General features: G+C 39.4%; 1 protein-coding gene across 2 annotated transcripts in view; it reads left to right on the forward strand.

The window, feature by feature from the left end:
• Window positions 1-7,093: 7,093 nt before the first annotated feature.
• SUN3 (Sad1 and UNC84 domain containing 3) overlaps window positions 7,094-27,220 on the forward strand; it is a 46,906-nt gene continuing 26,779 nt past the window's right edge. Inside the window, exons 1-4 of one of the 2 annotated variants that reach the window (XM_015133575.3) lie at window positions 7,094-7,172; window positions 7,257-7,384; window positions 10,434-10,495; window positions 18,996-19,099. In XM_015133575.3, the coding sequence (XP_014989061.3) occupies window positions 7,263-7,384; window positions 10,434-10,495; window positions 18,996-19,099 (288 nt within the window). In that variant the 5' untranslated portion in view covers window positions 7,094-7,172; window positions 7,257-7,262. Of the gene's footprint in view, window positions 7,173-7,256; window positions 7,385-10,433; window positions 10,496-17,783; window positions 17,882-18,995; window positions 19,100-27,220 lie in introns of those variants that run through there. The other variant, XM_077997881.1, reaches the window with a different exon arrangement.

Genomic DNA, 27,220 nt, shown 5'->3' on the forward strand with positions numbered 1-27,220 from the left:
CTCCACCTGACACGCCTGCAGGCGCCTTGCGATCGCCTAGCGCTGGCACTTCCATGCAGGGTGTACAGCAGGGGGCAGGTCGACGCCAGGTAAACAGAAGGGAGCACATCACGCCGGTATACAGCAGGAACACATGCACGCCAGGTAGACAGCAGGGCATGTCCACACAGTGTACACAGCAGGGGCGTACGCACTCCGGGTACACAGCAGGGGCACATTCACGCGGGGTATTCAGCAGAGATGCGTGCGTGCGGGTCACACAGCAGGGGGTACGTCACGTCGGGTATTCAGTACAGGCACGTCCACGCCAGGGATACAGTAGGTACAGAGAGGATAAACAACAGGTAACAAAGGGGCCGCGGGACTTGGGCAGGCTGGGAGATCCCGCCCTGTGCTCATCCCAACCCGGCGACAAGGTGGTCCCCTCCCTCCAGCCCCGGCGCGCACTGCCCGCACCGTGAGCTCCTCACAGTGGACAAGGCCGGGGCCCCTGTGGGCGCCCCCATTGTCCTCCAGCCCGCTCAGGCTCACCAGCTCCCCGCGGGTCTCCGTGGGTGCTGCCCGCGGCGCCCGGCGTTGGAGTTTTTACACGGCTGGCGGGCTGCAGCCAACCAAACCCAAAATCCCAGGGAGCTGCGGAACCACAACATCGGCGTCGCCAGGGCAACGGCTGAACGGCCAACCGGCGGGCGCGGCGGGATCACTGGCAGCCAATAGGAGAAGCCTGGTGGGCAGCGATGGACCAATCAGGGCCGGAAGCGGAGCGCGGGCACCGCCTGTCAACTGCCCGGAGCCCAGAGCCGCACCAGGGCAGGGCTGCGCGGCGATGCCACCGGGAGCCGGGCGGGACTTAGCGGGGATGGGAGCAGGGCCTTACTGTTACAAGCGTGTGAGTGTGTGGGAGTGTGAGGGTGTGGGAGTGTGGGAGTGTGGGGGCGTGGGGACGTGGGCCCAAGGCAAGAGTCAGGCCTCAGTCCTCGTGCTGCTCTGGCTGGGAACCACAGTTACTGCAGAGAGGTCCAGAAAAATTGGGGACATGCATCATGTTTTCCAAAGTATAACTGTCTCACTCTAAAAACAAAACAAAACAAAACACCCCACCAGTATACAAAAAAAAAAAAAAAAAAAAAAAGAATTTACTAATGAGATGCAGGAGTAATGAATGGTTCACTTAGTAAAGGAATCCTTAGTTTTAGACAAGTTTGCTTGCAAATTTCTCATCTAATGCGTTTTTTAAAGACTAATAAGTATTTGGAAATTGTGTGTCGATAAAATGTGAACATTCTTCCTTATATCTCATTTTTCGGGAATAATTGTTTTGTAAGTTGAGAGACTTTTTTTAAAGCTCTTGACCATATTTATATAGAATCGTGTTTAGAACTCCAAACACTTGGCTTCAGTGCGAACTTTTTGGTTGCGTGGATTTTGAGGTCTACAGAAAGTACAATGAATATATTACCAATGGTGCTTCATGGGAATGAAGATTATCGATCTGGCATATGCTTGGTGAGGTCAATAGACACCAACAGCTATGGCACAGTTCGGTAGGAGACACTTTGGATACCCAGAAAGCCCCATGCCACCCTGGCAAAAATAATAGGGCTAATTACCCAGCGGTAACCCCTTGTGAGAGTTTGAGGGGATAAGTTGATGCAGAGAACATTCAAAGAAATCCTGTTGTTCCAACGACTGCAGCAACAGTTAGTAGCCTTGGTTTTCTCTTGTTGAAATTTTTTTTAAAAAATCAAGACTTTTTGTGACGGTGGGTATTTGACAACTTGAACTGAACATGAGTCTGTTTCTGTTACATGAGTATAGCCTTAGAAATCTAGCAGGAGACAGGTAATATCAGAATTGGTTAAAGAGAAGATAGTTTTTGTGCAGGAATTAACTCTAATTCTGTGGTTTATCCTGCTGTAATATAATTTCATAACAAATTCTAAGCATCTTCAGTGGTCCAGTCATGAGTAATCAAGACTTCATACTGCAATGTCAAATGTTTGTTCCACTGCGTATACAGGCTCTTAGGTTATTGCCAAGCATGACAAATGCTTTTGTTTGTGCAAGTCATGGCATCCTCTAGCTACGCGATTGTATGGTCAAGAGAAGGTTATTTATTTATTTATTTACTTAGAGACAGCCTTGCTCCGTGGCCCAGGCTGGAGTGCAGTAGCGCGATCTCAGCTCACTGCAACCTCCACCTCCTGGGTTCAAGAAATTCTCCTGCCTCAGCCTCCGGGGTAGCTGGGATTACAGGCACGTGCTACCACACCTGGCTAATTTTTGTATTTTTAGTACAGACAGGGTTTCGCCATGTTGGTCAGGCTGGTCTCAAACTCCTGACCTCGTGATCCATCCGCCTCAGCCTCCCAAAGTGCTGGGATTACAGGCATGAGCCACGGCTCCTGGTCAAGAAGGTTATTTTTTTTAATTGATCATAATAACTGGAGCTGTCATTACCAAAGAGCATCTTTATTTCTCCATTGGATTAACAGAAGAGTACAGCATTCATCCTAGCTGATAACCTTCTTGACTAGCTGAAATCATAAGTTGAGTGATGATGAAGCGTTATCATTCTTTAGAAGAAACTTTTTATTTTATTTTTATTTATTTTTTTTTTTTTGACAGGATATTGCTCTGTCATCCAGGCTGAAATGCGTTAGTGTGATCATGGCTCAGTGAAGCTTTGAATTCATGAGCTCAAGAGATCCTCGCACCTTAGCTTCCGGAGTAGTTAGGACTCCAGGCCCACACCACCACATCTAGCTAATTTTAAAATTTTTTAGTAGAGACAATGGTTTTGCTATGTCACCCAGGCTGGTCTCCAACTCCTGGCCTCAAGGTATCCTCCTGCCTCAGCCTCTAGGCATGAGCCCCCCAATGCCTGGCCAATTTTTGACTTTTGCAGTGTGATTGAAATTACAAATATTTGCAAACCAGATCAGATAAGAATGTAGGTAATGATGCCATGCAAATTAAAACATGACACAATAATAATTTATTTATAATGAGAATATCTCAATGTCTTTATTTTCTATACTTTATGACATGATCATCTTTCTACCACATTATGGCCCTCAGTATTTAGAAAGATCCAACTTTCTCTGACATATATTTTCACTTTATGCCTAATTTTATTCACTTTACTTGTAGATATGCAGATAATCTCCTACTTATGACCTTTTTGAGAAGAGGAAAAATGTATTTGAGTACAAATTCGGATTTTTCAAAGCCCTCTGGTCCTTCTTTCCTGCCTGGTCTCTGTTGGTTTACCCATGTTGTTGGCTGAAGCTGGTTTATTTAAACTTTCAGGACACATCTTCTGTTTGTGCTTTTCCATCTCTCCACTTTTGCCCTGCCTTGTTACTGTCTATTCCTATCTCAAGCAGCTGAAAACCCTTGTATAATTCCCCTCTCCAAACTTCACCTCTGTGGGTTCAGTCTTTCCCTCTAGAACACACAACACACTCTCACCAGGGTTTCACAAACTGGAGGGGCTTTTACATTTTGTGCTTTCTTTCTGATAATCTGAGTAATTTATAAGACAAGCTTTTCTTTTCTGATATATATTTATGTATTTCAATGTTATATAGCAGTTTGGGTTTTCAACCTCGTTGGAGAAACAAGATCATCTTCTTTCACACAGGAGAGAGACTGGATTTTTTTGACTCTGCAGTGCTCTGCATGTTAAAATAATGGCCTTTTTCTTTGTTTGAAATTTTTCCCGAGGAAAATGACACATTTTGGAGTTTTTCCAACTTTATTGAGATATAATTAACAAGCAAAACTTCTATGTTTCGGTTGTACATGTTAATTTTATACACATCTACATTGTGAAATAATTACCACAATCAAGCTAATTGACATATTCATCATCTCACTTAGTTACCTTTGTGTATGCGTGTGTGGGGTAAGAACACTTGAGATCTACTCTCTCAATACATTTCAAGTATGCAGTACAATATTGCTAACTGTAGTCAGCCTGCTGTACATTAGATCCCCAGAATGTATGCCTCTTGTAACTGAAACTCTGCACCTTTTGACCAACATCTGCCCATTCCCACTCCCTCTGCCTATCAGCCACTGGCAACTCCCGTTCTACTCTTCACTTCTACAGATTTGACATTTTAGGCTCCACATATAAATTAGATCATACAGTATTCACCTATCTGTGTCTGGTTTATTTTACTTAGCATAATGTCCTCCAGACTCATTCATGTGGACACAAATAACACAATTTCCTACTTTTTATGCTGAATAATATTCCATTCTCTTTCTCTCTCTCTCCCCCCGCCACCTCCCATCCACCTTGTGTGTGTGTGTGTGTGTGTGTGTGTGCGTGCGTGCGCGCGTGTGCATAAATCACATTCATTCATCCATCAATGAATACTTGGGTTGTTTTTATATCTTGGCTTGTAAATAGTGATACAATGAACATGGAAGTGCAACTATCTCTTCAACACACTGATTTCATTTCCTTTGGATATATATACCCAGAAGTGGGATTGCTGAATCATATGGTAGTTCTATTTTTAATTTTTTAAGGCACTTCCATACTGTTTTGCATAATGAGTATACCAATTTCCATCCCACCAACAGTATACAAGGGTTACCTTTTCTCCGCATTCTTGCCTACACTTATCTTTACATATTTTTGTTTGTTTTAAGATTAACAAATTTTTAAAAATACGGTGTCTGGCTATGTCGCCCAGGCTGGTCTCAAACTCCTGGGCTCAAGCAGTCCTCCTGCCTCAGCCTCCCAAGTAGCTGGGATTACAGGCGTGTACCACTTTGTGCAACACTAGCCACTTATCTTTTTTATAATAGCCATCCTAACAGCTGTGAAGTGATATCTCATTGTTGTTTTGATTTATACTTCCCTGATGATTAATGATGTTGAGCATCTTTTCATATGTCTGTTGGCCATGTGTATGTCTTCTTTGGAAAAAAAAATGTCTATTCAAGACTTTTGCCAACTTTTAAATTCAGTTATTTGTTTTCTTGCTATTAAGTTCTTTTGTTGTGCAAAAGCTTCTTGGTTTTTGGTTTGATATGGTTCCAGTTATTTATTTTTGCTTGTGCTTTTGATGCATATGTAAAAAGTCATTGTCAAGACCAATGTCAAGGAGATTTTTTCTTGTTTTCTTCTAGGAATTTTATGGTTATAGCTCTTATGTTTAAGTCTTTTATCTATTTCAAGGTAATATTTGGGTATGGTGTAAGATAAGTGTCCAATTTAATTATTTTGCATGTGAATATCTAGTTTTCCCTGCACCATTCATTGAAGGAACTACAGGGTCTTTTCCTTATTGTGCACACCTGGCAAACTTATCAATGATTAGTTGGCTGTATATGTACGGGTTTATTCTTGAAAAATACACATAGACTTTGACCCAGAAATTCCTCCTCTGGCTATATATCCTTAAAGATATATTCACACATATGGATAATAACTTAAATACAAGATTACTATTGCACATTATTTTAAATATCAAACTGCCCATCAATATGAGACAGGCTAAACAGCCTATGGCCCATTCACCCAATGAAACACTATTCAATCATAAATGAATGAGGAAGATTATCTCAAACCATCAGAAAAACTTCCAAGATAAATGTTTAAGTGAAAGAAGCAAGATGGAGAGCACAGTTTATAGTAAGCTACCATTAGGAATGTGGAGAGATAAATATACATATAAAATGCTACATATATAATACAATGTCACATACTGTGCATGCATATCACATCTTTGAAAGGAAATAGTATAAATGGTAGCATAGATGCTAGGAGGGAGGGGAACCAATAGCTAGAAGGCAAATGCAGGGTGGAAAGGCCATATTTGCTGTGTACCATTTTGTAACTTTCAAATTTTGGACCAATAGGTAAAAAAGTAGAAACTTGGGGGTTTCTTGGGATAGATCTAGACTCTCAGAAAATAGATAGTAAATTGAAAAATAACACTTACAAATGCACCCAGAAATCAGCATAAGTAAAAAGAGAAAAGGGCAAAAACAAATATGAAGGAGCTGTTGAACTATATGGAAAGTAAAGGGGAGACACAAGTGTCAATAGGTGGACCATTCTAAGAAAATTGGGGCAGTGGCAGAGATGCAATATTTGAAGACCTGATGGCTGAAAAATAGTCCAGAACTGAAAAAAACACACAAGTGTCCAAACTGAAAAGACTCTCTGAGTTATAAGTGAGGAAAAACAAAAACTAGTATCAAACCTGGATACACTAAAATACAACTGGAAAATATGGATAAACAGAAAATCTTAAAAACTACCAGAGAAATTGCCAAAAACACAAGAGAAATGAAGATCAGACAGAATTCTCATCAGCAACAATCAATCCACGAGGCCGTGGAGTAGTATCTCCAAAGTGCTGAGAGTGAAATAACTGTCATCCTAGAATTTATGCCCCAAATAAACCAGCTCATCCTTCCACCTAACTATTCTGTTTCTAGGTGTATGTTTAGAAAAACCTTGTGATGTGTATATAACAACATGCAATGAGCATTATTCTTTGCCCCAAAAAAAACTGAAAACAACATAAGTATACATCTATAGAAGGACGGGTAAATGAACTGTCATGTATATACAATGAAATACCATAGAGCAATTAAACTGAGTGGAGTTAATGTTTCAAGATGGATAATATTGTAAGAAAACCAAGAGTGGCATAACATTTAGTCTACATTTTAAGCATGAAAACAATATTATTTGTAGATACACATTTACATAGTAAAGTATCAAAAATAATGAGAATAGAGTATATCAATTTTCAGGCTGTAGTTATCTGTGGAAAACAAGAGAGAGGGCTGAGATTCAGGATACCTGGGGGTCTACCATTATATTTCTGATATTTTCTTTATTAGAAAGGCACTGAAGCAAACACAGCAAAACATCCAGATTTGCTATAGAAAAGTGGTAAGTACATGGGAGGAGGGGTCTTTGTATTATTCAGTGGGTTTGACATATGGTACAATTAGGCCCTTGAAGCAGAGAGGTGGATGCGTGTCCATGCCCTGGCTGGACGTGGTGGCCATCTGCATTATGAGGTGTCACGGAGGATGATGCAACAGAAGACTCAGAAGCTTTACAAAATTCCTTCTTCAAGAAGAAACACCCGTGGAGGAAGAAGACATTAAACAAAACAAATTTAAAAACTGTATGTATAGCTTCATGTTTTTAATAAAATAGGAATGAGGACAAATGTTGCTCTTCATCCTACCAGCTGTTTGTTCTTTGGTAGGGGATCATGAGTGGAAAAGCAAAGGCAAGAAGGGCTGCCATGTTTTTTAGAGGTTGCTCTGAAGATGCCAGCGGTAGCACCAGTGGCAGCACTTTGCTATCAGAGGATGAAAACCCTGATGCGAATGGGTAGGTAAACACGGCAGAATGGTGTGCCTGAAATTGTAGGTTGTATGTGTTACATCTGTCACTTGTGTCCTGTTCACCTGTTACCTGTTACCTGACAGACAGTGTTTTCCTCCTTTATAGAGAAAATCATTTCCAAATAGTTTCCTTTGAAGGTTTCTCTTGATCACAGTACTTACGCTTGATCACAATACTTCTATGTCAACAGTATCTGGATTAATAACAGCAGACTGGGGACAAGGATTAAGAAAGGAAAGCCATCCTGTTTAAAAGAATGAGCCGCAGCAGCAGGAACTTAAAACCATCCAGATAATTCACTTTTTTTTTTTTTTTTTTTTTTTTGTCATTGGCCTCGCTTGTATAGTCTTGGTGGTATGCAGAGCTTAGCACCAGGCTCAGGACTCTGGGCACAGAGGGGCATTTATTACCTTCTTGGGTGATAATTGACTAAAGACTCTGGTAGGGGATGCATATTTTGAGTGAATCACCCTGTTTCCTCTAATGAGAACATATGTGGGGATTATTGTAGCAGGGAATCCAAAGACCCTAAACCTATTTAAAAACGCCCTGCCCATGTGCTGCCTGCTGGAAAAACAAAAACTTTATTAGAAAAGCACTGAAGCAAACACGGCAAAACATCCAGATTTGCCATAGAAAAGTGGTAGGTATATGGGGTGGGGGACTTTGTATTATTCAGTTGGTTTGACATATGATACAATTAGGCCCTTGAAGCAGAGAGGCAGATGCGTGTCCATGCCCTGGCTGGGCGTGGTGGCCATCTGCATTATGAATGGTGATGAAATAACCTTCCTATTGGTAACAATGAAGCACTTGCACAGAAACAAAACTGTCAATAAAAATAAAAGGAATACTACAAAGTTATTAGTACAAGTAGAGCAGCATTTCAAAATCACAGTAATAACAAAATATGCTTGCCCCAAATGGCAGAATCCCACTGGCTGGGCGAAGGCACCGAAGGAATTTTGCAATGCAGAGCCTGGCAGCAAGTTTTCTAGTAGAAAAAAAAAATAACACTGGAATTAATCTTTGGTAAATATGGTAATGTGATAATTTTCATTTAATGCAGCCCACCAGAAGAGCTCTTATAGACCACAATTGACCTATGAACAACTTTTTTATACAGTGGACCCCTTACCGCTCTCCACATCTCCAATAATAGTTAAAAGGAAGAGGTTTCAGAATATACTTCCCTGGAGGGAAGAGAGTTAAGAAAATTCTCTTCTTAGTTGCTTTCCACACTGTCTCACACTCTTGGATGGCTAATAGGCATGACTGCTTTATGTAGGGGAGATAAGCTACTTAAAGATTCTGTTCTGGGAGAATTAGGTGGCCCACTCTAGTGAATACAGTTAACAAATGATCCATCTTAATGTGATTTTTTGTATGTTTTAAGTAGAAAATTTTAGTTTGCCAACTTGTAATACTTTATCCAGAAGTTTACAACTTTCACCTTAGTTTAATGTGATCATTTTAGCTTCCCTCCCCATCCGCCCTTTAGGGCTTTTTAAAAGGTTGGATGTGAAAAGGTTATCATTACAACCACTTTGTAAAACTGAGCAAAATCTACTGCAACGGATTATGCATGTATCCTATGACCCAGCAATGCCTCTCTTGAGAATATACTTAAATGAAATACATACTTGTCTTCATCAAAAACCATGTACAAGAATGTTCATAGCTGCATTGCTTGTAGTAATATTTATAACTCCATTGTTTATCATAGCCCCGAACACCCATCAATGTTAGGATGGATAACCACATGGTATATTCACACAATGAAATACTATACAGTTATAAGAATGAATGAACCACAGCTATACACAACAGCACAGTTGACTCTCACAGACATAAGGCTGGGAACAGGAGGCAGACAGATAGGGCCCATACCTGAATGGGTCCATTTATAGATGGTTCAAACCCAGCAAACCTACTTAATGGGGTAGAGCTCAGGAGAGCAGGTACCTTCAGAGGTGGGAGGTATAGGGTTGATGAGGGCACAAGATGGGCTTCCGATGGGCTTGGTGTATTTATCTGCTCGGGCTGCAACAATAAATACCACAGACTTGGTGGCTGAAACAACAGAAATTTATTTTCTCGCAGTTTTGGAGGCTAGGAAGTCCAAGATTCCAGCTGATTTGGTCTCTGGTGAGGGCTTTCTTCCTGGATTGCCTTCTCACTGTGTCCCCATGTGACCTTTCTTCTGACTGCACAAAGAGGGAAAAAGTTCTAGTCTCTCTTCCACTTCTTCTAAGGACAACAATCCTGCTAGTTTAGAGTCCCACTGATAACTTCTTTTACCCTTAATTAGCAATTAAAGACCCTATCTCTAAATACAGTAACAATGAGGGTAGGGCTTCAACAAATGAATGTGTGTGTGGTGTGTGTTTGTGTTGGGAGGAGGAGTGCAATTCAGTCCACGGAACTGAGTGTGCTCAATTTCCAGTCCTGGGTGAGGTTTCATGGATGTGTTCATTCTGTGAAGCATCACTGGGCTGTACAATTATACAGAAAAGAACACAAATCGTATTTGTATAGCATACTATACTTCAACACAGAGTAGGAAAAAAGGTCATGATGACTTCAAAGAATTTTATCAGATATTTGTTAATTGTCATAGTTTTTTATCTTAATACCGAATTTCCATAAAATTAGAGCCTGATTTTTCTTCTTTTTCTTTTTTCGTAGCTAATTCTACATTTGAGACATCTAGAAAACTGCCTTTGTTTTTTTCTTATAAGCATTTTAAGAATATAAATAGACGTATACTAGCATAAGCATTGCATATGTGAAAGCGAGAGGTATGACTAAATCTATGTGCTCACATATATGCTGGTAAGTGTGTATCATCACGAAAATGATCTCTTGATTTAAAAAATAGTGGATTGGAAATTAAAGTAATTCATAGACTCAACCTAGATTAAGCAAGAATGAGAATAAGTAAGTTTGTTGACTTGGGAGTAGTGGCTAAAGTCCAAGTTAAATGCATGATGTTGTTAAATTCTTTTTCTAATCATTGTTTTTATTCTTTTAGGGTAACTCGATCATGGAAGATTATTCTAAGTACAATGTTTACATTGACTTTTCTTCTTGTAGGTAAGTCTTCCTAAGTAATGATCCTTAAAAACCATTTCTCTATATGTCTACCTGGTGAGAGAGATCTCAACAGAATGACTCATATTTGTAAATAAATGCCACGGAAAGTGCTGGAGGTGACCTGCACATTATCAAAGCTTTTTTGTTTGTTTTTTATTTCTGATTGTAAAGGTAATATTGGCTTTTAAATAGAAAATTTAGAAAGGACCTTCTTTTCTTTTAGAATTGTGGTTTGCTTTTTGCAAATTTTGTAGTCATATATGTTGCTTTAAAGTTAAGGATTTCTAATATATTTATTGCAAACATATTATACATTTTACCTTTTCTAAATTTAAGTGACTGCACTTGGGAGGTTTTGACAACCAGAGACTGTTGCTCATCACACAGTTCCCCAAAAAATTATTGCAGAATGTGCAGTGTGTAGTTTCATATTGAGAAATATCACAATCCACAACCCCTAGCACACTGGAAATTTGTTATTTAATATATTGACAACTTAAGGCATGGATCTCGCATTAAAATCAAAGTTTCAACCCAGTTATTGTTATAAAAAAGATCATAAAGCGTGTGATCTTTCTTATCTGACTTCTTTCACTTAGCATAATGTTTTTAAGGTTCATCCATATCCTAGCATGTTCTTCATTCCTTTTTGTAGCTAAATAATATTTCATTGTATGTATATACCACATTTTGTTTATCCATTTACCTATTCATGGACATTTAGAGTGCTTTTATCTTTTGGCTATTGTGAATAGTGATGCTGTGCATAAGTGTGTACGTGTGCTTATTTGAACATCTGTTCTCAATTCTTTCAAGTATATACCTAGGAATGAGATTTCTGGGGAGGAACCACCACACTGTTTTCCTCAATGGCTGCACTATTTTACATTCCCACAAGCAGTGTAGGAGGAGTGCTATATTTTGGATATCTGTCCTCCCAAATCCCATGTTGAAATCTGACACCCAATGTTGCAGGTGGGAGCCTAATGGAAGGCATTTGGGTCATGGGGACAGATTCCTCATGAATCACTTGGTTACATCCTTGTAGTAATGAGTTGTCACTCTATTAGTTCTTGTGGGAGCTAATTGTTAAAAAGAACCTGACTTCTCCCAACTCTCTCTTGCTCCCTCTCTCACCATGTGGTCTCTGCACATGCTGGCTCCTTTTTGCTTTCCACTATGAGTGAAAGCAGCCAGAGACCCTCACCAGCTGTAGATGCTGGTGCCATGCTTCTTGTACAGCCTATAGAACTGTGAGCCAAATAAACCTCTTTTCTTTATAAATTGCCCAACCTCAGATATTCCTTTACAGCAACCCAAATGGATAAAAACAAGAAGTCCGATTTCTCTACATTTCCACTAACTTTTTTTTTCCTTTTTTTTTTTTTTTTTCATTACAGCCATCCTGGTGGATGAAAAGTCATGTTTCATCATGGTTTTATTTCTCTAATGACTAATGATGTCAAGCATCTTTTTATGTGCTTATTGACCGTTTGTATGTGTTCCTTGGAGAAATGTCCATTAAAGTCTTTTGCTCATTTTTGATTAAGTTGTTTGTCCTTTTGTTGTTGAGTTGGAAGAGTTTTTTATGTATTCTAGATACCAAACCCTTCTCCGATATATCACTTGAAAATATTTCTTTCATTCTGGGTTGTCTTTGCACTTTCTTTATACTGTCCTTTGATACACAAAGGTTTGTAATTTTAAGGGTGTCATATCGAAGAACCCATTGCTAAATCTTTTTTGAAGAGTTTTGTGGTTTTAGCTCTTCTAATATTTAGGTAATTGACCCATTTTGAGTTCTTTTTTTATATGATGCAAGGGATCCAACTTCATTTTTTGGCATGTGGAAAGCCTGTTGTCCCAGGACCATTTGCTAAAAATATTACTCTTTCCCTATAGGGATCTTTGAATGCCTTGTCCTCCTTTCCAAAAACTGAATTGGCTATAGTTGAGTTAGTTTATTTCTGGATATTCTAGCCCATTGGTCTATATGTCTATCATTATCCAGTATCATGCTGTTGGGATTTTGATAAAGATTACTTGGAATCTGTGGACAGTTTTAGGTAGTTTTGCCATCTTAGCAATAGTAAATCTTCCAATTCATGAACACAAGTTGTCCTTCCATTTATTTAGGTCTTCTTTATTTCTTTCAGCCATGTTTTATAAATTTCAGTTTTGATTCTAAAGTAAATCTCTTGTAAGCAGCATGTAGTTGAATCATGTTTTTAAATTCATTCTGCCAGCCTCTGCCTTTTGATTGGAAAGTTTAATCAATTTTCATTTACATTAATTACTAATAAGGAATGACTTACTTCTGCCATTTTTCTATTTTTTAGAAAATCTATACCTTCTATCTTTTTGTTCATTTCCTTCTTTACTGCCTTCTTTTGTGTTTAATTGCTTTGTTGTAGTGTACTGTTTTGATTCTGTTCTCTTTCATTTTGTATTTTTTCTAGATATTTTCTTAGTGGTTACCATGGGGATTTCAACTAAGACCCTACATTTATAACAATATAGTTTAAATTTATACCAAATTAACTTTAATAGAATACAAATACTCTGCTCCTATTCAGCTCTGCTCGTCTTTTTTTTTTCCTCCTTATGATCTGTATTCACTGGGATTTACTCCTCTTTATGTTGTCAGAAATTACATCTTTACACATTGGGTACCCATAAACATAGATGTATAATTATGCTTTATAAATTTGTCTTTTAAATTATGTAGGAAATAAAAAAAGGAGTTACAAACCCAAAACAATAATACTGGTTTCATATTTACCTCTCTATTACCGTTACTGGAGATTTTGATTGCTTCATGTGGCATTGAGTTACTCTCTATGTCCTTTCACTACAGCCTGAAGGAATCCCTGTAGCATTTCCTGAAGGGTTGGTCTAGTGGTAGAGACACCATGAGCTTTTATTTATCTTAGAATATGTTAGTTTTTTCTTCAGTTGGGAGAATAGTTTTCTCATATATAGAACTTTTTTTCTTTTGGCACTTTAAATATGTCATCCCACTCTCTTCTGGCCTCCATGGTTTCTGAAGAAAAAATCAGGTGATAATCCAATGAAGACTTCCTTCTATATGACAAGGCATTGCTCTCTTTCTGCTTTCAAGATTCTCTCTGTGTTTTTGTCTTTCAACAGTTTGATTATAATAGGTTTCAGCATGAGTCTTTTTAAGTTTGTCTTACTTGAAATTTGTTGAGCTTCTTGGATGTGTAGATTCATGGCTTTTTATCAAATTTGGAACTTTTTCAGCTATTATTTCTTTAAATATTATTTTTCTTATTTAGAATTCAAAATTTTTTAAATTTTTGTGGGTACATAGTATATATACTTATGGGGTGCATGAGATGTTTTGATACAGGCATGCAATGTGAAATAATCATATCATGAAGAATGGGGTATCCATCCCCTCAAGCATTTATCCTTTGTGTTGCAAACAATCCAATTACAATCTTTTAGTTATTTTAAAATGTACAATTAAGTAATTTTTTACTGTAGTCACCTATTGTGCTGTCAAATAGTAGGTCTTATTTATTCTTTCTATTTTTTGTACCTATTAACCATCCTCACCTCCTCTGTCTTCAACACTACCCTCCCCAGCTTCTGGTAATCATCATTTTACTCTCTATGTTCATGAGTTTAATTGTTTTAAATTTTAGCTCCCACAAATAAGTGAGAACATGTGATATTTGTCTTTCTGTGCGTGACCTATTTCACTGAACATAATGATCTCCAATTCCATCCATGTTGTTGCAAATAACATTATCTCATTCTTTTTTATGGCTGAGTAGTACACCATTGTGAATATGTACATTTTCTTTATCCATTTATCTGCTGATGGACACTTAGGTTGCTTCCAAATCTTAGCTATTGTGAATAATGCTGCAACAAAAGGGAGTGCAGATATCTCTTTGGCATACTGATTTCCTTTATTTTGGGTATATTCCCAAAGTGGGACTGCTGGATCATATGTTAACTCTGTTTATCATTTTTTGAAGATTCTCCAGACCATTCTGTATAGTGGTTGTACTAATTTACATTCCCACCAACAGTGTATGAGGGCTCTCTTCTCTCCATATCCTCTCCAGCATTTGTTATTGCCTGTCTTTTGGATATAAGCCATTTTAACCGAGGTGAGATAACATCCCATTGTAGTTTTGATTTTCATTTCTCTGACAATCAATGAAACAGGCACCTTTTCATATGCCTGTTTGCCATTTGTGTGTCTTCTTTTGAGAGATGTTTATTTGAATCTTTGGCCCATTTTTAAAATCAGATTATTTAGGGTTCCCCCCCCCAAAGAGCTATTTGAGCCCCTTATATATTCTTCTTATTAATCCCTTGTCAGATGGGTAGTCTGTAAATATTTTCTCCCATTCTGTGGGTTGTCTCTTCACTTTGTTGATTGTATCCTTTGCTGTCAGAAGCTTTTTAGCTGTGATCTCATTTGTCCATTTTTGTTTTTGTTGCCTGTGCTTGTGGGGTACTGCTCAAGAAATTTTTGCCCAGACCAATAACCTGGAGATTTTCCCCCAGTGTTTTCTTATAGTTGTTTCATAGTCTAAAGTCTTAGATTTAAGCCTTTAATCCATTTTGATTTGATTTTTATATATGGCAGGAGACAGGGGTCTAGTTTCATTCTTCTGCGTATGAATATCTAGTTTTCCCAGCACCATTTATTGAAGAGACCATTTTTTCCCCAGCGTGTGGTCTTGGCACATTTGTTGAAAATGAGTTTTCTGTAGGGGTTCTCTATTCTGTTTCATCAGCCTGTCTCTCTCTTTTCAGGCCAGTACCATGCTGTTTTGGTTACTAAGCTCTGTAGTATAATTTGAAGTCAGGTAATGTGATTCCTCCAATTTTCTTCTTTTTGCTTAGAATAGCTTTGACTATTTGGGGTCTTTTGTGGTTCCGTATAAATTTTAGGGTTGTTTTTTCTATTTCTGTGAAGAATGTCATTGGTATTTTGATAGGGATTGCATTGAATATGTAGATTGCTGTGGGTAGTATGGACATTTAGCAATATTGATCTTCTAATTCATGAACATGAGTTATCTACTTTTTGTGTCCTCTTCAATTTCTTTCATCAGTGTTTTATAGTTTTCATTGTAGAGCTCTTTCACTTCTTTGGTTAATTCCTAGATATTTGATTTTATTTGTGGCTATCGTAAATGAGATTACTTTATTAATTTTTCAGATTGTTCACTGTTGACATATAGAAATGCTACTGATTTTTGTACATTGACTTTGTATCCTGCAACACTGCTAAATTTGTTTATCAGTTCTAATAGTTTTTTTGTGGAGTCTTTAGGTTTTTTCCTAATATAAGATCATATCATCAGCAAGCAAGGATAATTTAACTTCTTTCACTGCAGTTTGGATGCCCTTTCTTTCTTTCTTTCTTTTGTCTGGTTGCTCTAGCTATGACTTCCAGTACTATGTTGAATAGCAGGGTGAAAGTGAGAAACCTTGTCGTGTCCCAGGTCTTTGAGGAAAGGCTTTCAGTTTGTTCCCATTCAGTGTGACACCAGCTATGAATCTGTCTGTCATTCATAGCTTTTATTACATTGAGATGTGTTCCTTCTATACCCAGTTTTTTTATGGTTTTTGTCATGGAGAGATGTTGAATTTTATCCAAATGCTTTTTCAGCATCAGTTGAAAACCATTATATGGCTTTTATCCTTCATTTTATTGATATGGTGTATCACACTGATTGATTTGCACATGTTGAACCATTCTGCATCCCAGGGATAAATTCCACTTGGTCATGATGGATGATATTTCTAATGTGCTATGGAATTCAGTTTGCTGGTATTTTGTTAAGGGCTTTTGCATCAATATTCATCAGAGATATTGGCCTGTAGTTTTCTTTTCTTTTCTTTTTAATGTGTCTTTGTCTGGTTTTCATATCAGGGTAATACTGGCATTGTAGAATGAGTTTAGAAGTATTCCCTCCTCCTCTCTTTTTCAGAATAGTTTGCATAAGATTGGTATTAGCTCTTCTTTAAGTGTGTGATAGAATTCAGCAGTGAAGCCGTGGGGTCCTGGGCTTTTCTTTACTGGGAGATTTTTTATTATGGCTTCGATCTCATTACCTTTTATTGGTCTGTTCAGGTTTTGAATTTCTTTCTGGTTCAATCTTGATAGATTGCATGTGTCTAGTAATTTGTCCATTTCTTCTAGATTTTCCAATTTATTGGCATACAGTTGTTCATAGTAGCTAGTAATGATCCTTTAAATTCATGCCGTACCAGTTTTAACGTCTCCTTTATTATTTCTAATTTCATTTGTATCTTCTCTTTTTTTTTTCTTAATCTGGTTAAAGGTTTGCCAATTTCGTTTAATTTTTCTAAAAACCTTTGTCCCGTTGATCTTTTGTATTGTTTACTTCAATTTTATTTATTTCTGATCTTATCTTTATTATTTCTTTTCTTCTACTCATTTTGGGTTTGGTTTGCTCTTGCTTATCTAGTTCTTTAAGGTACATCATTAGGTCATTTATAGTATGTTTTTCCTCTTTTTCAATATAGGCACTTAGAGCTATAATATTCCCTCCTAGTACGTCTTTTGCTGTATCCCATAGGTTTTGTTTATTTCTTCAAATATTCTTTCTGCCCCTTTCTCTCTTTCTCTCTCTCTCCTGTTACAACACACGCACAATGCATATGTTGATCCACTTCATGGTGTCTGATAGGTCTCTTGGGCTCTGTTCACTTTTCACTTTTTTCTTTCTGTTCACAGACTCAATAATTTCAATAGCTCTATCTTTAAGTTAACTGATTCTTTCATCTGCCTTCAATAGACTGTTGAGCCCTTCTCGTAAGTTCTTCATTTTAGTTATTCCTCTTTCAGCCTCAGAATTTATATTTGGTTTCTTTCATAATTTATTTTTATCAATATTCTCATTTTATTCATACATAATCTTCCTGGTTTCCTTTAGTTTTTTGTCCATGGTTTCCTTTAGTTTTCGAACATATGTAGAATAGCTGATTTAAAGTTTTTGTCTCGTCATTCCAATGTCAGATTCCTCAGGGATGGTTTCTGCATTTTCTCCTTTTAAATGGGCCATACTTTCCTGTTTTATTGTATGCCATGTGATTTTGTAAATTGAGCATTTTAATATTATAATTAACAACTCTAGAAATCAGATTTTCCTATTTCCCAGGGTTTGCCTGCTGTTGCATGTTGAGGGCTGCAATCACTTGTTTGTTTAGTAACATTTTCAAACAATATATTTTTTTTCTTTTTTGAGACGGAGTCTTGCTCTGTCACCAGGCTGGAGTGCAGTGGCATGATTTCAGCTCACTGCAACCTCCACCTCCCAGGTTCAAGCAATTCTCCTGTCTCAGTCTCCCGAGTACCTGGGACTACAGGCGAGTGCCACCAAGCCCAGCTAATTTTTGTACTTTTAGTAGAGACAGGGTTTCACCATGTTGGCCAGAAAGGTCTCGATCTCTTGACTTCATGATCCGCCCACCATGGCCTCCCAAAACTATTTTTAAGACTGTATTTCTTGTCGTATATGTTTACTATTCCACTATCTCAGTGGTTAGCCACTGATTTAACACATATTTCCTGGAATTCCTGAATCCAGAGAGAGAGAGAGAAACAGAGACAGAGAGATTACTCTCTCAGTCTTTGCAGCTTGGCTCTAAGCTGGGACACTCCTTCAAGACTAAACCAGGCCACCTACAACTCTGCCTTAGCCTTCACTTCCTGCTTATACACAATCTACAGATCCACCAGAGGTGCAACCCAGTATCTTCTTGAGGTCATTTATGAACATGTATCCAGTCCTAGAAATGCACATTACATTCTCTCTTTCCTAGTATATGATGCAGCAGTCCTTCTGATCCCTTTTTCCAGCAAGAGACTGCCTCTTTATTCATGGGCCTTTGGGTCTGTCTGCCACTTCCATCATCTACTGTCTTTTGTCCCAGTTGGGCTTGGGCAGTGTGTCTTTGAAGTTTTTCAATAGATATTGCCACTTCCTAGAAAGCTATGGGAGTGGAATAAACACAGGTCAGTTTCTGTGCCAGCCCCTCAGGGAACCACTAGATGGGTCAAAAAACATTGCCAAGGTATAAGAACAAGGTCTATATTAAAGGGATGTGAAATGCTGTTCCTATAGTTGCCACCACCAGGTTGGGAAATGGAAGATCATAGTCAGGTAAACAAAAATGCCACATGATCTGTTTCTAGAAACTAGCCCCCCTATCCTTAGTTATCTGGCTGCTGTAGGTTTTGGATTAGATTCCAGAGTTCTAAAAAATTTGATTCTGTCAATCTTTACCAGCTATATTGTTTATATGGAGGCTTGATTTTTTGTGTGTACTATTCCACCATTTTCCATGATGTCACCCAAGGATCTGATACTCTTAAGAGTATATATATTTTTCATGTTTAGGGAAATTCTTATGAATACATGTAAAATATTTTATGTTTCCAGAGAAACTCTTTAATCAGAGTTTGTCTTTTCTTTAACAGGACTCCTAAGTCATCAGTGGCTTAAAGAAACAGAGGTTCCTCAGAAATCCAGACAATTATATGCCATAATTGCAGAATATGGCTCAAGGCTTTATAAATATCAGGTGATGTTTTGTTAAGTCATTTTGTATATCACTCACTTGAAGTTTAATATGCTACAAGGCTAGTTCAACTTTCAATATGTTATCTTTGTTTTATATGAGAATATCTAATAAAGTTAATGTAGGAAATGGAATTCTATTAAGTGGTTTCTATGGTTTGATTGTGACCGCCAAACCTCATGTCAAAATTTCATTGCCATTGTAACAGTGTTCAGAGGTAGGACCTTTAAAAAGTGATTGGATCATAAGAGCTCTGAATTAACGCCATTATCATTGGAATGCGAGACTCAACTGAAGAGTGGGCTCCTAATAAAAGGATGAGTTTGGTCCCATTTCTCTCTCTGTCTCACATGTTCCTGTGTCCTTTCATCCTTCTGCCAGGGTAGAATCTTCACCACATGCCAGTGCCATGGTCTCAGTTTTCCAAGCCTCCAGAACTGCAAGCCAAACAAACTTCTGTCGTTTATAAGTTACCCAGGCTGTGGTATTCTGTTATAGCAGCAGAAAACAGACAAAGACAATAGCTTCATAGCTATGACATCCTAAAAATTCTCCACAGTTCCCCAAGAGAATCTCAAGCACAAATAAAATGGCAAATAAATCTTTATCATCAACTTCTGCCCGACACTGCCTGACACCAGACAGGAGTATGGCACTTCCCTTTATCCTGAAGCTAGTTAGATCTAAGTGGGCTTAGACTGAGGCCAGTCATTAAATGTCCTCTTTCTGATCCACCCCACCCCCAGCATTCCAGAATAAGACTTGCCCATCCTATGCTCAGAAACTCAGAAGACTGGAGGGAGGAGGGTGGCAGTGTAACCACCCAAAGGGTTCACCTTGCCTGTTGCCTTGACAGAGCCAATTTATCAAGACAGGAGAATTGCAATAGAGAAAGATTAATTCATGCAGAGCCGGTTGTGCAGAAGACCAGAGTTTTATTATTACTCAAATTAGTCTCACCAAGCATTTGAGGATCAAAGTTTTTAAAGATAATTTGGCAGGTAGGGGTTTGGGAATTGGGGAGTGCTGATTGGTCAGGTTGGAGATGGAATCATAGAGGGTCAAAGTGAGGTTTTCTTGCTGTCTTCTGTTCCTGGGTGGGCTGGCAGAACTGGTTGAGTCAGATTACCGGTCTGGGTGGTGTCAGCTGATCCACGCAGTGCAGGGTCTGCAAAATATCTAAAGCACTGATCTCAGGTTTTACAATAGTGATGTTATCCCCAGGAACAATTTAGGGAGGTTCAGACTCCTGGAGCCAGGGGCTGCATGACCCCTAAACTGTAATTTCTAATCTTATAGAGAATTTATTGGTCCTAAAAAGGCAGACTGGTCCCCAAGAAAGAAGCGGGTCTTTTCAGGAAAGGACTATTATCAATTTTGTTTCAGAGTCAAACCATGAACTGAATTCCTTCCCAAAGTTAGTTTGGCCTACTCCCAGGAATGAACAAGGACAGCTTAAAGGTTAGAAGCACAATGGAGTAAGATAGGTCTTATCTCTTTCACTGTCATAATTCCCTCAGTTATCATTTTTGCAAAGATGGTTTCAGCAGAAGCTATGACCAGGTCACTGCTGTTCTGTGGGAAGATGGACAGACATATTGACCTGTCTCCACCAGTATGCTGACCTTTTAACCCATAGTGACTGCAGTGACCCCAGTCAGTGACCTCGGGCCTGACTGATCAGATTCATACTTCATACCCTTTTCGCTGAGGGCCTCTGAAATCTTCTACTTCCCAGTTCCTCCAGCAACTGCCTCATTTCAATGTGTCTTGCCATGTGAAGTCCCTAAAGGGAGGAGACTGCACATGCATGATGCCCATAGCATTCCAGCCCAGTGAGGAAGCCTCCCTGGATGTTCATAGGTTGATGCCCGGGATAACTCTCATCTCAAACGTGCTACTCAGTCTGCATATGTTGACAATCTGTGAGACCCCAGTCTTAGACAAAAGCACAGCCACCTGGGAACCCCACAGAGAGAGTCAGCTCAGATAGCTCCTACTCCACGAGGTCCTCACATCAAAGACTAAGACCAAGCCCATGGGAACTGAAGCTGGATAGTTAGGTCATCACCAGAAAAGCGGAGATCAGCATGCAGAGTGGTCAATGGTGGCTGCAATTATTGCCAATTTGTGCCTAAGCTTCATTGTGATGGTTAATTTTGTGTGTCAGTTTGATTAGGCCATGGAGCTCAGAGGTTTGGTCAAACACCAGTCTAGATATTTCAGTGAACGTATTTTTTAGATGTGATTAACATCAAAATCTATAGACTAAGTACAGAAGACTACCCTCTACAATGTGGGTTCATCTCATGGTCATTTTAAAGTCTTAAGAATAAAGAATGAGATCCCCCAAGAAAGAAGAGATGTTGTCTCCAAATAGCCTTCAGACTTGAGCTGCAACATCAACTCTTCCCTGGTTCTCCAGCCTGCCAGCCTGCCCTGAAAACTTCAGACTTAGCCCCTTGAGCCAATTCCTCAAAATAAATCTCTCTATATATACATTGGCTTGGTTCCGTTTCTCTGGAGAACGCTGACTAATACACTCATAAGTTTATCTGGCAGGTTCTGTTAGTGCCTGAATATTGGGTGCCCCTTTGCCCATAGTCTTCTGCTGCAGATCTTTGCAGGGATGGTTTCTTTCTGAAATTCCAGCTAGCTCAAATGTCTCCTCATCAGACAGGCTTCTGTGACCACCCAAACCACCTGTGACAAAATCCAGGTGTAGATGCATCCCAGTTTGACCCCTGCTTTATCTTAGACACTCATCAATTTCTTTACCAGCTCTCTTTTTGCATTCTCCCCTTTTAACTAAAACGTAATGATCAAGGAGCTTGTCTAGAGCCTAGAAGAGTCCCCAGGTAAATGGAGGCTTAATAAATATATATATAAACAAATAAATAAATAAATAATCTGAGACTAATCACATTTTAAAAAGGCATCCTTCCCTTCTACCTTCCGATTTTAGACTAACCAGCATACTCAACAGCAAATTCAACCCTTTAAAAATGTCTAGCCAGCCCAACACGGTGGCTTATTCCTGTAATCCCAGCACTTTGGGTGCATGAGGTGGGCAGATCACTTGGCTCCAGGAGTTCAAGACCAGCCTGAACAACAAAAAAAATCAGCCAGACATGGTGGCGTATACCTGTAGTCCTAGCTACTCTAGAGGCTGAGGTGGCAGGATCACTTGAGGCTGGGAGGTTGAGGCTGCAGTCAGCTGTGCTTGTGCCACTGCACTCCAGTCTGGGTGATAAAGAAAGACTCTGTCTCAAAATATAAAATAAAATGTCTATGGCCGTGTTTCTAAGGACGGTATTTTTCGTGAGGTTGAAGTTGAACTATGATCATTTAATTTTTGACCAGTGTTAACCTGGTTTTCACATAGACAAGCACACTGTCAGAAACCACTGGAGACTGATTGTAACTTATTTCTATGTGAGTTCTTTATAAATCCCAAGCTACATGAAGTAGACGCTGTTTATCAATCTCCTGAGCTCAAGCGATTACAGGCATGAAACACTGCACTCGGCCAGTAATAGATTTTAAATATGCTCCCTTGCCTTTAGATATTATTTTATAATGACATTTAATGGATGATAAAATATTCCAATGAATATTTTCAATGAATACTTATTTCTAAACAATTGGATTGTCTCTAATTTTTTAAATATTATAAACATAAACATCCTATGGCTTAATCAATTTGCCTCTCATTGATTACCTACTTAGGATAAACCCTTAAAAGAAAAATAAGTAAAGAATATTTATAATTTTTAGGTGACTTTGTTTTCATATGGAATCCTAACGATTTGATATTACTTTTCAAAAAGCTGGATATATCGCCCCATATTCCACCATGGAGAACAGGATAATGGTAATAATTATGCCTCAGAAGGGATCCTAAGAACACTAAATATATATTACACTTTATCCTCGAAATGACCTTTCAGTAAGAGTATTACTAAATCCATTTATAGATTAGGAAGCTGGATCAGCACAGTGAAGGAAGGCAGCCTGTGGTCACACCACTGCATATTCCAGAGCTGAAATAGTCCTCCCTGAGGATCCAGATTTTGTTGAGACTGGGCCTGCCGTTCAGACTAAGACTTTGCTCACTGCTACACTGAGAACAAAATTTTATTGTCACATGCCACTTTCAAATCACCAGCACAGTCTTAATCCATTTGTGCTATTATAACAAAATGCCATAGACCGGGTGGCTTATAAACAACAGAAATGTGTTTCTCACAGTTCTAGAGGCTGTGAAGTCCAAGATCAAGGCATGAGTATTCTACGTTTAATGAGAGCTTTCTTGTGTCTTCAAGTGGCAGAAGGTCAAAGGGCAAAAAGGGCCTAAACTACTTCCTTTGAGCTTTTTATTAAAAGCACTAATGCTATTCACATGGTTGATACCTTCATGACTTAATCACTCCCCAAAATACCCTTCCTCTTAACACCAACACAATGGGGATTAAGTTTCAACATGAATTTTGGAAGAAACATAGATAGATATTCAAGCCATAGCAATCACAGTCGTTAGTTCAAGACAAATGACTTCAAATTTCTTACTCCAATATTTAATTGGTTTCTATCTTAAAACCTGTATTAAGCAGCAAGCTTAGTTATTTACGTAGGACATAGTCTGTCATCTCTATAGTTTGTAGGATTCACCTTGAAGTTATATGGTTTAAAATTAGATATCTTATGGGACTTCACTGAGAAAAAATTTTAATGACCATGTAAGAAATTTGTTAACACATCATTGAATTTATCCTGGTTCAAATTACTTCAGCCATGTTCCAAGGCATAAAGCTTTGGGTCTCAGTCAACATTATCTGGAAACAAACAAACAAACAAACAAAAAACAAATAAGACTGGGCTTTGCCCATGGCTATTTCTTTGCCAGCCTCTACCTGATGCTTTCATATCTCAGGAGGCTGTAAATTGACAGCACATGCAGACAGACCCTACCTTAATCCATGGTTAGGATAGGGCACAGGGGCTTTGTTGCTGAAAACAATATCCCTGGAGGCTGTGTCCTCTTAATGAGTGCTTTGGACATTTTCACATCTGATGAGGCTTTCCCTGAGGTAGGCTTTGTCATGAGGCCAACAGCCTACAGGGAGGGATGTTTTAGGAAGGTTCCTAGGACACTGAACCCCCATCTCATTGCCAGAAATGTTGCAGAAAGATCATCAACTATACACAAAGCAGCCTTTATAACACTTTTGATTTTCTTTTTTCACATTGTGGATGTGGTAAATTTTGGTCATTGGCCTGCCCCCTTTCCCACCCATTTGGTTGCTGTGATGCTCTGAAACAAATTTATAGCCCACAGCGAATAACTTTCAAGAATTTCAGGCACGAGTAGGTTCCAACCTCATCCTTCTTGCGTTACCTTACTTTTCCAATCTTTATTTTATCGTCACTTTGACTTCCTCACTTACTGTTTTGTCCTACATATTCTTATACTATATATGTTCCTATAGTAGAACTTGCCTGAAATGCTTTTGGGAATGAGGCAAAATAAAAATGTTTTTAAAATTGTGAAAAATTTTATTTTTCAAGGAACTCTCAAGTTCATTTATCAGCAAACTAATTGAGGAGTGTTTTCTATATGTTATTTTATGGCTAGAACAGAAAAAAGAAACAAATTGAAAACACTGCTCCTACTGACAGGGAACTTGCTCAAACACAATGTGAAAAACTAGAAGTGAGAATATCTACCAATGATAAGCTCCCGAATTCACATCCTTTTCAAAATAAAAATGATGAGGAGAACATATAAGAAGTGTAATTGCTCAGAACAAAAGTAAGGCAATATTTTTCCATGTGTCACACTACATTCCATTCTGACACCATTCTCACACATGACGCAACAGCACCATACAAGATACAACACATTTATAGTATGTGGCACTATTTTGGGCAGAGCAAACTGATAAAAAGCCAGTCTTTGAAACAGAAAAGCAGGCTAATCACTGGATAAAGATGGAGCATTATTTCCCAGATAACACATTGATGGTCACTGTAGGAGACTGAAAGGTGATCCCCAAAAAGATATGTCTACCTCCTGACCCCCAGAACCTGGGAACATGACCTTTCTTTGGGAAAAAGGTCTTTGCAGATGTAATTGAGTTTCTTGATATCAAATTGTCCTAGATTACTCAGATGGATCCTAAATACAATGACAGGGATCTCTTTAGGAGACTTACAGAGGACAGAGACACAGAGAGGAGAAGAGGAGACCACATAAAGGCAGAGGCAGAGACTGGAGCGATGTAGCCACAAGCCTAGGAGTGCCCAGAGCCACCAGAAGTTAGAAAAGGCAAGAAACAGAATCTCCCTGAGGACCTTCATAGGAGCGTAACCATGTAGACACGTTGACCTCATGCTTCTGACCTCCGGAACAGCAACAGAATAAATTTCCATTGTTTCAAGCCACCTCATTTGTGGTCATGTGTGTCAAGAGCCCCAGGAAACCCATAGGGTCTCTTTGAGTTCTCTGTTGGGCACCTGAAGTATGAGCTTTGTTGCTACAAGAAAGTGATCATTAAAGGCAGAGGTGTCTGCTTCCCAACCTGGCAGGGAGAGTATGTGGATGAGACATAATTCTGGAAGCTGCTGTGGGAATCCTCCAAGATTTAAGTTTAAACCCAAGGGAATTGGTTGCTTGGGTCAGACTTCGTTTTCACACTTATCATTCCTCCACTCCGATCTACATTATTTTCTTGGCACGTAGTCAAAGATACTGCCTCTTAATTGATAAATCACTTGAGTAAAACATGTCAGGGTAGGGGAGTTCCAGATATAAAGAAAGGATGTCAGGAGCCATCCGTTCATGGGCATTGTTGACTATTTTTCCTAGAATTCTCTGGGGAAGAGATCTCCCTTCCACATTTGTCCTCCCCTTCTCACCAGCTTGTCCACTCAGTTGGCTTCTGAGCCCTTCAAGATTGGTGCCCCAAGGTGCTCTCTTTTGCCCTCCTTCCTCTGTTGATAATATTATTGACCTTCTCCAACCATCCCATGTTGGAATAGAGGCTGTGCATGTGTGCATATGTGAGTATGCATGTGTGCATATGAGCATGGGCATAAGTGTGTATGAGTGTGTGTATGTGGAGTGTGTGTGTTTGTGTGTGTGTGTCTCATGCTGGGTAAAGACAGATGGGAAGAGAGTGCAGGGCTTTGGAGGCTCCCAGGCTAATGACTTGTAGGGCATTTGAAATGTGAGCACCCTTAGCCGGGTGCAGTGGCTCACGCCTGTAATCCCAGCACTTTGGGAGGCCAAGGCGGGCGGATCACGAGGTCAGGAGATCAAGACCATCCTGGCTAACATGGTGAAGCTCTGTCTCTACTAAAAATACAAAAAAAATTAGCCGGGCATGGTGGTGGGTGCCTGTAGTCCCAGCTACTCGGGAGGCTGAGGCAGGAGAATGGCGTGAACCCAGGAGGCGGAGCTTGCAGTGAGCCGAGATGGTGCCACTGCACTCCAGCCTGGGTGACAGAGTAAGACTCCATCTCAAAAAAAAAAAAAAAATGTGAGCACCCAACCAACCACCATCATCTGTGGCAGGGCCTGGAAGACACACAGCAGGATGAGCTAAGGAATATAGAAGTGCTGGCCACCCAGGCCCAAGGTCTTCTCAGTGACAGGAAGAGGCGGCTAGGCCATTCCCCCATTCTAGGAGAGGAACAGGCAGCACAGTAGCCTGGTACTGCAGACTAGAGTGCTGCCTGCATTCTGGCATCCTCTATCTCTCCAGTGTTTATGTCTTCCCTGACCACCTCCACAGCAGAAAGTCCTCTGAAGGCAAACGTTGTGTCCAAACGGTAATTTTACCTTTTCCTGGTTTCTTGTCTTAGTTTGGTAACCACCAAGACCATCCACACCAGAGACTATCTATACCACACATGTCACCAATGTTAGATACATTTCTGCAATTTTCTGATTGTGATGGCCAGTCTAGCCCAAAAGTAATCACATCCCTTTCTTATTTGTAAGTGGGAGTCTCCCTCCTTGTTCAGGAACAAGCCCAAAGAGCTCAGCATGCCCTCTAATGTCGCCACGTGCTCCTTGGGTTTTTCCACGTTCACCAGGGGCGCCTCTCCCCTTTGTCTTCC

Source organism: Macaca mulatta, chromosome 3 (genome assembly GCF_049350105.2).
Source record: "Macaca mulatta isolate MMU2019108-1 chromosome 3, T2T-MMU8v2.0, whole genome shotgun sequence".
In the NCBI taxonomy this organism is placed as follows: Eukaryota; Metazoa; Chordata; class Mammalia; order Primates; family Cercopithecidae; genus Macaca; species Macaca mulatta.